General features: G+C 53.9%; 1 protein-coding gene across 1 annotated transcript; it reads right to left on the bottom strand.

The window, feature by feature from the left end:
• On the bottom strand, positions 1-10,380 carry NCF1 (neutrophil cytosolic factor 1). The gene is made up of 11 exons (XM_084763634.1): positions 10,262-10,380; positions 6,601-6,681; positions 5,748-5,823; positions 5,438-5,603; positions 4,864-4,919; positions 3,989-4,111; positions 3,571-3,678; positions 1,973-2,090; positions 1,068-1,175; positions 390-535; positions 1-243 (listed from the first exon to the last, which is right to left on the bottom strand). The coding sequence occupies exons 1-11, from the start codon at positions 10,331-10,333 to the stop codon at positions 125-127; spliced, it is 1,173 nt and encodes a 390-aa protein (XP_084619760.1). The 5' UTR covers positions 10,334-10,380; the 3' UTR covers positions 1-124.
• Positions 10,381-10,728: the final 348 nt, after the last annotated feature.

Below are 10,728 nucleotides of genomic sequence, written 5' to 3'. Positions count from 1 at the left end.
TCCACTTCAAACATTTATTAAGGCGGGGGGGGGGGGGGGGGGGCCGGTAAGGAGCCTCTGGCCCCAGGCTATATACAAGTATATACAGGGCTAGGGATGGGACGCCTTCTTGGAGCCGCCGCCCTCACACAGCAGACGCTAGCTTCCGCTTGGTGCTCTCTGTGCAGCGGTGCAGGATGAGGTCCGCGCTGGGTCGCGGGGGCACTGCAGGCTGCGGTTTGGCGCGCTGAGTCGACAGATTATCTGCAAAGGACAGCAAAGACCATCAGAGGCCCCGCCTCCCAGCCTTGACCGGCGCGCGTTTTCTAATCCTGATTGGCCCTTAGGTCCCTTCCCTTGCATCCCGGGCACTAAAGACTTAGCTGGCCCTGCCCCCTTGCAAAGCTCACCCTTTGTGCCCTCAGCTCTCTGTGGCCCCGGTCGTGCAGGTCGTCGGCGCTGCTGTAGGAATCGGACGCTATTGCGACGATAGGTGTCCTGGCTGAGGCGCTTCCGCGAACGCTGGTGGATGCTCTGCGCGTTGCGAATGGTCGACCTGGCACAGTGGGATGCAGACAGATGTCAGCGCCTCAGAATCCCTGCTCCCGGTGGCCACCCCTGGGGCCCTAAGCCTGGCTAGAGAAAGTAGAGTGCAGAGAGGGCACCCTGAAATCCTAAGCCTAGCCTCAGAAAGTGGGTGCAGAGGGGCTGGCACCCCTCAGGCCCTAAGCCTATATTCAGCAAGTGGAGTGCAGGCAGGGGAACCGGTTGGAGCTGTAGGGGTCACGGATGCTACCCTGTCTCAAGAGCCCAGACCTGTTTCCCACATCCGCTCTGCCCATCAACATGTTCCTTACTCTGGGACTGTCCAGGCCTCACCGTCCTAAAAGACTCTAAGCATCTGTGGGCTCCTCACCAGCTCTGTCCCTGACTGCCTTTCCCTGCATCCCTGTTTCAGCCACATCTAGCAACAGCAAAGGCACAGCGCCCAACCTGGTGGGTACCTACCCTGCCAGGAACCTGTGACTAACAGGTCTGCCTCTCCCTTGGGTCTCCCTAGGCTTGCCCAGTTGGAGCCCCTCTCTCACCTGCGTGGTGGTGCCCCACGGCTTCTGATCTGTCGCTGGGCCTGGGTTATCTCCTCCCCAGCCTTCTGCAGATACATGGATGGGAAGTAGCCAGTGGCATCCCCTTTCCTGCAAGATGGGCCATGTAGGAGGCTTAGGCAGTCACAAGGGGTGTGTGCACAGAGCCGGGGCCTTCAAAATGCCTTCAACCATGAGCACCAGTGCAGGTTAAGAGATTTCAAACATCCCCAGCCAAAAGGCCAGCCTGTTTCCTCGTACCAAGGCAAGCCCACCACGCCCTCAGCCCTCCTGTCCAAGTCTGGGCAGGAGGAAGAAGCTGGAGGTGTATCTTCCCGTGTGAACTGGGACACCTTTAAGAGTCCTAAGTGTCGCTGGGCGGTGGTGGTGCACACCTTTAATCCCAGCACTTGGGAGGCAGAGGCAGGTGAATCTCTGTGAGTTCAAGGCCAGCCTGGTCTACAAAGCTAGTTCAGGACAGTCAAGGCTATGCAGAGAAACCCTGTCTTGAAAAACCAAAAAAAAAAAAAAAAAAAAAAGTCCTAAGTGTCACTGGGTGGTGGCGGCTGCTTTGGTGCACACTTTTAGTCTCAGCACTAGGACGGCAGAGACGGGCAGATCTATGTAAGTTTCAGGCCAGCCCGGTCTACAGGGTGAATTCCAGGACTACACAGAGAGACCCTGTCTCAAAAACAAAACAACAACCAAAATAGCAAATAACTCTTAAGTGTTTTCTTGCTTGCTTGCTTTTGTTTTTATTTTGTTTGGTTCCTGAAAGTCCTGGAGATGAAACACGGTGGCTAAAAAGAAAAGACGACTGCAGAATCACAGCGAAGTCAGCTCAGAAGGCAAGGGAGGCCCCCTGAGCCCACGCACATAGATGCATGCAGGGGGAAGGGCTCTCCTACCTGACCACCCACCAGCCATCCAGGAGCTTATGAATGACCTCAATGGCTTCACCCTCAGACAGGGTCACCTCATCCTCTTCCACAGCAGTGTAGGCTTTGATGGTTATGTACGGTTCACCTGGTCCACAGAGGGAACACCCAATGAGGTGAGAGAGTCTATTGGACTCCCAGCACTCTACTCCTTCCTCCTTGGATGTCACACTTCCGCCATCTGTCCAGCTGCCACCACAAGCACGCAACCCTCTCCTCGGTCCTCTCAGATCTATTCCTTCTTGGCGTCCCTCTCTAGGGTTTTTTACTTTATGTTATGTGTGTGAGTACTCTATCTGCATGTCCACCTGCAGGCCAGAAGAGGGCACCAGATCTCATTACAGATGGTTGTGAGCCACCATGTGGTTGCTGGGAATTGAACTCAGGACCTCTGCAAGCGCAGCCAGTGCCCTTAACCACTGAACCATCTCTCAAGGCCCCTCCCTCTCTACATTTAGAAAATAATTGTATTTTATACAGTATAAGCATGGGACCAAGGGCTCGCAACACGCAGTGAAAGAGCTCTACTGTGGAGCCATGCTCTACCCCTCACTGGGAGGTTCTACCACTGAGCCACACCCCCAGCCCCTCACTGGGGGATTCTAGGCAGGGGCTCTACCACTGAGCCACACCCCCAGCCCCTCACTGGGGGATTCTAGGCAGGGGCTCTACCACTGAGCCACACCCCAGCCTCTCACTGGGGGATTCTAGGCAGGGGCTCTACCACTGAGCCACACCCCAGCTCCTCACTGGGGGATTCTAGGCAGGGGCTCTACCACTGAGCCACACCCCAGCCCCTCACTGGGGGATTCTAGGCAGGTGCTCTACCACTGAGCCACACCCCAGCCCCTCACTGGGGGATTCTAGGCAGGAGCTCTACTACTGAGCCACACCTATAGCCTCAGCGTGTGTGTGTGTGTGTGTGTGTGTGTGTGTGTGTGTGTGTGTGTGTGTATGTGTGTGTGTGTGTGTATGGTGTTTTTGCCCCAAGCGGTCCTCTGGAAAGTGGGACCCTCTACTCAGGTTTTATCAGAATATACCTCCATCAGAATAGGCTGTAGGCAAATCTCTGGGGCTTGTCGCAGGGTGTCACTATGCTGCTCGGGCTGGGACACGGTCTGCAACCTACCTAAGTAGCCTTAGACTACTTTGGTAGTCCTCCTCTCTGAGCCTCCTGAATAGCTGAGGTGACATGCCCCACCACACCCAGGTGGAATTTTTCAGTCTTAGAACAGGATAAACAATTCTGCTTTCAAACTCAGTGCGGACCTGGAGCTGCCAGCTTTTCCTTGGGGTGTCGGAGGACGACACCACCCCCAGAAGCCCTCATTCCCAGCCGCTGTCGGCTCAGCTTTCTGCTCCCCCTCCCCCCACCTCCACACCCTGCTCTACATTGCTCCTGGCTGTCTCCTCCCTGTCCCTCTGCCCTGCTTCCCACTTTTACCGACCAAGGACACCACCATCTCTCCTGCTAAAAATAACAGAGGGGCCACCAGCTTCTTCGTGCCCTTGTCTCCCTTCCTCTCTTTCATCCCACGCCCCATAATGCCTCAGAGGGCAGGACACACCTGCGTAGTTGGGATCCGGGTCCTCTGCCTCGTCGGGACTGTCCAGGGGCTCCAAGTAAGACGCAGGGACCCAGCCTCGCTTTGTCTTCATCTGGCAAAACCACCAGCCTGTGTCAGGAGGACGGAGAGGTGAGTGAGGGCTGGTGCCTGGCAGCCATCCTCAGCCATGAGGGCGAGGGAGACGCAGGGAAGGAGATACCCAGTGCTCAGCCTCAGCAACGTCCCCGAACTCCACGCCCAAATCCCACGCCAGGAGCAGGAGCTCAGAGCCCTTTGCAATAAGCAGGTGGGACAGCACCCCTAAATGCAATCTAGGCATTGGGATAGGCCTGAGATGGAGGCCAGAGCTTGCTCGGGCCTGTGCACGGAACTCAAGACTCCTCCGTCAACCCAGGACCAGTCGAGGAAAAGGCCTGACCACTCTCGCTTTTCTCCACGACGTCCACCACGTCTCCGGTGGCTACGGTCATCTCCGTGCCGGAACTCTTCTCGTAGTCAGCGATGGCACGGTAGGTCTGCAGAATGATGGGTCCTGTGATGTCTGCACGGAGAGAGGGCAGGGTGACTGCACACGGCAGGGAGGGCAGGCCTCTGGGGGCGGAGGACACCGGGGAAGACATGGGCAGCTACCCAGCTCCTGGCTCATGGGAGTCGTCACACACTGCAAACTGGAAATCAGCCAAGTCCATGATGGCGGCCCTGTGTGTACTGAGCACCTAGCACCCTTCACAAGAGGAACTGTGTTCTCAGCACATGAGGTTAGCATGCTCCCAGGCCGTTTGAATGCGCTATTTGTTTTGAGACAACGTCTCACTGTGTAGCTCTGGCCTAGAACTCATTGTATAGTTCTGGTTGGACTGAAACTCATATAGATCTACCTGCCTCTGGCACCCAAGTGCTGTGATGAGGCATGTACGCCTCCGTGTGGTTGCTAGGAATTGAACTCAGGCTCTCTGGAAAAGTAATCAGTACTCTTCACTGCTGAGCCATCTCTCCAGCCCTACTCTCCTGTTTGTTTTTTTGAGACTTGGTCTCATACAGCCCAGTATAGCTTCAAATTCACTTTGTAGCCAAGGATGACTTTAAACCCGATTCTCCTGTGTTGGGCTGTGGTGGTGAGGACACACCCCTTATCTGCAAGGAAAGGGGACCCCAAAGCTCCTCTTCCTCCTCCTCCTCAGTGTTCTGTTCCCACACACCCCACACTCAGAGTACTTGGTTATGTCCACAGCACCTGGCTGGATATCCCCACCCCTGGGTGCCCCTGTCCCTGGGCACCTCTAGCCCTCTTACCAGCTACGTTACTCTTGCCATCTTTGGGCATCAGATACGTCTCAGGCTTCTTCACCCTGGAGAAAGAACGGGCAATATGGAGCAGACCTTCACAGAGGAGAAGGTTGCAGGTTAGACCTGCAGGAGGACTTCCCAATAGCCAAAGGAACCAAAGAAAAAAATGGTCACCAGAGAGAGAAGGTATCCACTGGCCCAGCCCTGGGAGGTGGGGACGGGGCACAGATCATCCTAGGAATGAGGAGCTTCTCTATGAAGCCAAACTTGGGGAGGAGGGGGGACACAGAGGAAGCTCAGTGTACTGCAAACCCTGGGGAGATGATAAAGCCCTTCTCTGCCAGATAGATAGAGATGCTTGGCCTGGGAGGGGCTCCCATCAGCTCCCAGGAGGCCTCCAGAACGTCCCCCCAAGGTGACATGAGCCTATGTAGATACAGTGTTGGCCCAGGTCTCAGGGCCCCAGGTCTATAGTGCTGTGTGCCTATGGGCCAGTCCCTCACCCTCTCTGAACTTGGGTCTCCCCACTCTCGGTGCATTCTGTCCCCATGTCCCCTCCCCCGGGGAGGTGGCTACTCACTGGCTTTCAGTGGGCAGCTTCAGGTCATCAGGCCGTACTTTGAAGAAGTCCAGCAGGTGTGGGCAGCGGGAGATCTTCACGGGCAGTCCCATGAGGGCGTTAAAGTACTCAGTGAGTGTCCCCTGGCGGCTCTCAGCTGCACGCTGCCCATCGAACCACCTGGGTGCTAGGTGGGGGCACCAGAGATTCGTGAGCACACGCGCGCACACACAAGGTCAAGCCCAGATGTGTGTAGGAAGGGGTTTTGGAGAACAGAGGAGGGGCCCCCGTGGCGTGGGACCCTTGAGGAGGGGCTCTAGCCTGCTCTCACCCGGGAGGTGTGGAATGACTCTGTTCTCCGACTGGATCTCGCCCGCCTCGATGGGGAACATCTCCTTTAACATTTTCTACATAGAAGGGGCGGGGGGGAAGGAAACAAAACAAAACAAACCAGGCTGGGGCTCTGTGGCAGAGTGCGTGCCTAGCATGCATGAAGTCTTGGGTTCCACCCTGAGCATTGCATAAATGGGATGTGGGGGTGCATGCCTGTCACCCCAGCACTCAGGAAGGAGGCAGAAGGACCAGAAGTTTAAAGGCACAAGCACATGCCTGTAATGCCAACACTGGGAGGCAGAGGCAGGTGGATCAATGTGAGTTTGAGGCCAGCCTGGTCTACAAAGGGAGTCCAGGACAGCCAAGGAAACACAGAAAAATCCTGTCTCGAAAAACAAAAAAGTTGAAGGGCTCCCTTGGTTGTATATTGAATTTAAGGCCAACCTAAGTACATAAGGGAAAAAAGGTGGTGGTGCTCAAGTTCTAAGTTGGACCCGTTTATAACATTAATCATGAGGGGAAGCCGTTGGCTCTACACATGTCCTCTTGAAGTATCTGCCTCTGCCTCTCTCTGTCTCTGTCTGTCTGTCTGTCTGTCTGTCTGTCTGTCTGTCTCTCTCTCTCTGTATGTCTGTCTCTCTGCCTCTGTCTCTCTGCCTATCTCAGTCTCTCTCCCTCTGTCTCTCTCTGTCTCTGTCTCCTTCATTTATTTTGAGACAGAGTCTCACTGGGTAGCCCAGGCTGACCCTGGAAGTCACTATGCGTATCCTCTTCAGATACATGCTGAGCTCAAGGTCCGCAAAGGCAGAGCCACAGCTGCGGGTAGAGCTCTCCCTGCCCCAAACACTCACATGGAACTCGTAGATCTCGGTGAATTTCCTGTAGACCACCTTCTCCGACAGGTCCTGCCACTTAACCAGGAACATGTACACCTGAGGGGCATCAGAGCAGGGTGGGGCACTCAGTACCCTCAAGTGTCAGGCTGCCTTTCAGCCTTGGATGGAAGCCCAAGGAGTTATGGTGAGGCAACCTTTGTGGGGTTAGCCTAGGTCGTAGGATGGGCATAAACTTTTGAGGACTCAGGAGCAGCCAATATGCAGCTTGAGAAGTTGACGTTTCATTTATTCAGTGTGTATGTGGACACATGCATGCCGTAGGTGCGCATGGCTTCATGGGTTCTGAGGAGTGAACTCAGGTCATCAGACATGGTGGCAATTGCCATTATCAACTGAGCCACCTCACCAGCTCCCACTTTTCTTTCAGTTTTTCTTTTCACTATTTAAACAAAATGTATATATGGTCTTTTGTCTGCATGTATGTCCATGTACCACATTCCTGCAGTACCTACAGAGGCCAGAAGAGGGCGATGGATCCTCTGAAATGGTAGTCATCATGTGGGTGCAGGGAATCTAACCCTGATCCTCTGGCAGAGTAGCCAGTGCTTTCTCTCTCTCCCTCCCTCGCCCCCCCCCCTCCTGTGTGTGTGTGTGTGTGTGTGTGTGTGTGTGTGTGTGTGTGTGTGTGCGCGCGCGCGCGCGCGTGTAGCCCTGGCTGTCCTGGACTCGCTTTGTAGACCAGGCTGGCCTCAAACTCATAGCGATCTGCCTGCCTCTGCCTCCCTGCTGGGATTAAAGGCGTGCACCACCATTGTCCGGCTTCTCTTTTTTATTTCCTTCCTTCCTTCTTTTTTGCTTTTCTTTGCCAGTTGAAGGGATCAAACCTGGGGTCGCCTGCTTGTTGAGTGCTGAGCCACACTCCCCTCCTATGCTTCTCCCAAATGTTCCCCGGGAAACTTGCCCTCACTGTGCTAACAGAGGAGGGGCCTTTAAGAATGGAGAGAAGGCTCATCAGAAAGATGGAAAGTAGAAGACAGCGCTGCCTGTGTCCCCAGGGTACCTGGGTTCTGTTCCCAGCACCGACCTTGGAGTTCACAACCATCTGTAACTCCAGTAACGGTGACTCTGACGCCCTCTTATGGTCTCCATGGGCACTGCACACACGTGATTCACAGACTAAGTGCAGGTGAAACACACAAACTAAGAATAAATAGTTTTCTTTTAAGAGGTGGGGCTTAGTGGGAGGTGTTCAGTTTGTTTGGGATGAGAGAGAGAGAGAGAGAGAGAGAGAGAGAGAGAGAGAGAGAAGGTCTCAAGCAATAATAAATCATAATTGTGGCCATAAAAAGAAACAAACTAATGATTTCTACAACAGGGAACAGGTAATCTTATTTTTTTTTTAAGACTTATTATTTATACAGTGGTCTACATGTACATCTGCAGGCCAGAAGAGGGTATCAGGTTACACCATAGATGGTTGTGAGCCACCATGTGGTAGCTGGGAATTGAACTCAGGACCTCTGGAAGAGCAGACAGTGCTCTTACCTCTGAGCCATCTCTCCAGCCCAGGAAGGGGTAATCTTAAAAACAGTATGATGCTTGAAAGATGCCAAAGACAAGGCCTCATAGGGTGATATGGCAGCTCTGAGGAGAAAGAGAAAAGAGAGGGAGGGAGAGGGAGACGGGAGAGAGAAAAGGGGGGGGGGATTGTCTGCAGTTCCAGCATTTGGAAGGGTTTGCCCTGAGCTCTGAATGTTCTGAGCTATGTTGTGAGACCCTGTCTAAAAATACCCCTGTAAGGTGGGCACGGTGGCGCATACCTGTAATCCCAGCACTCGGAGAGGCAGGCAGAGGCAGGCAGATAGCTGTGAGTTCGAGGCCTGCCTGGTCTATAAAGTGAGTCAAGGCTACACAGAGAAGCCTTGTCACAAAAACCAAAACTGTGCCTGTGATTGTCTCTGGGGGTCGGGGAGGGGCAGGGGAGGAATGGAGGATGTGAGGGAAGCAGGTAAAACGACCCCAATGTTCTCTTCTGATATGGCTTTGGCTTTACAAAGTCTCTGGTTTATCTAGGAAATGACTCAGATTGTTTCTATTTAGAGAGGAAGGGAGGAGGGGAGAGGGAGGGAGGACTTAACACAGGCTGCTAAGTGTCTCACAGAACCACCACACAAGTACCGGGTGGCATTCATCTCTGGCCTTTCGGACCCAGTGATAGCGTCTAGATTTATGGGCAAAGATCTCTCCTGTTAGGAGACAGTTTCCTGGGTCCAGCCATCTTGGGAACTAGTTCCATCTTGCTGGCAGGGTCAAAACCGAATTCATGTTCCTGAATTCATGTTCTTAGGCCTGGGAACCCAACTCCTAACCCTCCTTCCTCAGGCTTTTCATGTTTGCCCGTTCACCAGTAAACGATGTACAGTGGGCAGGGCGTGGTGGCGCACGCCTTTAATCCCAGCACTGGGAAGGCAGAGGCAGGCAGATGGCTGTGAGTTCGAGGCCAGCCTGGTCTATAAAGTGAGTCCAGGACAGCCAAGATAACATAGAGAAACCCTGTCTCGAAAAACCACAAAAAAAAAAAAAAAAAAAAAAGGATGTACAGTTGTACAGAGGGAAGTGATGTTATCCTGTTATGTAAGCTAAGGCACCCTAGGCATAAATGCGTTGCCAGTCTTGACTTAATTCACTACCCGCAGTTTGCCCACCCCTTTGTTCCCTTATCATCTGAAATTCCAGTCAGAGTCCAGGAGGGGACATGAGTGCAAAGAGCTGAGTCGAGGGGCCTGACACCAGGTGACCTGGAAAGGCCCAGCCACCCAAGGTTACTTCCTTGCTCAACCCCTTGTGTCCAGATATGATTGTCAATGCAACAGCCTGCCCCACTTCTGTTCCCGTCCTTTAAAAGTGTTGTACAATCTCCCTTCAGGACGAAGCACGCAGAAAATGAAGATTGCATCTTAGGCTTTGGTCTCTGAAGTGAGTTTTCTCCAGCACTCCAACTCACCTCCCCCAGGGCAAAGGGGGAGACTTTGTCCCTGGGGGGGGCGGGAGTGATGTCACCTCCTGGGGAGCTAAACTTGAATGTAGCCACCATCACAGGAGAAGAGAGACAAAAAGCCACAGACGGCCGTGCCTTGGGCCTCTCCATGCAGGACCTCTCCCGGGGCTGACTAGACAGGAAATTTCCCGGGAGGAGCGAGCCTTAGTCCTAGGCACTGCACAGGGGGTGGCGGCGCACACGCATGGATGGAGGATCGGCAGGAGAGCAGAGAGGGAGGCAGCTGGCAGCGTGTGCACAGGGGTGTCTGCCCAGAATGGCAGAGCCCTTCTCAGACACCCAAGAGAAGCCTGAGACCCAAAGACAGAGCCCTATGGTGGCGCACGCCTTTAATCCCAGCACTTGGGAGGCAGAGGCAGGAGGATCTCCATGAGTTCGAGACCAGCCTGGTCAACAAAGTGAGTCCAGGACAGCCAAGGCTACACAGAGAAACCCTGTCTTGAAAAAACGAACAAACAAACAGAGCCCTGTGCCTGAGAGGTCCCCTCCCTCTTAATATATCTTTCCATGGTCCCCTCCTCCTCATATCCGTCCCTGATCCAGGTGGCCTTTAGGTAGCAGCAGTGACAGCACTGTCCTCACTGTGTGCTCCCTGCAGGGCACTCTGAGGCTACTCACATAGTGTTGGCTGGGGACAAAGCGTTTCTCGAAGCCCAGGAGGGCGATGTGGCGGATGAAGGTGTCCCCCATGGCTGAGCAGTGGCAGGGCCACTTCTCCCTATAACCTGGGCTGGGCCTTAAATATACTAAAAAGAGGAAGTGGTTTCTGTTGCTTGTGGGGTGGGGGAAGGGGAGAGCTCAGAAGACTCTTGATTAATCTTTTACTTTCTGGGGATTGTCTGAGCTCCAAACGAGTAATTGAGGCAGCCACGGGCACGAGAGTGCAGAAAACCTGTTGTAAGGCCTATTGGCCAGCCCCAGGCAGTGCCTCCCTGTAGTTCAGAACCTCCTTAGCTGCTGACCTCCCACCCCTGACCTTTGCACGGGGCCTGCCTCTCTTTTCCTCTCTTCCATTTTCTATGTCTGTATCTCCTCACCCTGTAGTGGATGGACACATGTTTTTGTTTTGATCCCAAGTGTGGGAT

The sequence above is a fragment of the Acomys minous genome (genome assembly GCF_964271855.1).
Source record: "Acomys minous genome assembly, chromosome: 16".
In the NCBI taxonomy this organism is placed as follows: domain Eukaryota; kingdom Metazoa; phylum Chordata; class Mammalia; order Rodentia; family Muridae; genus Acomys; species Acomys minous.
Note: the sequence above shows the minus strand (reverse complement) of the source record. Positions and strands in the feature narration are given on the sequence as shown.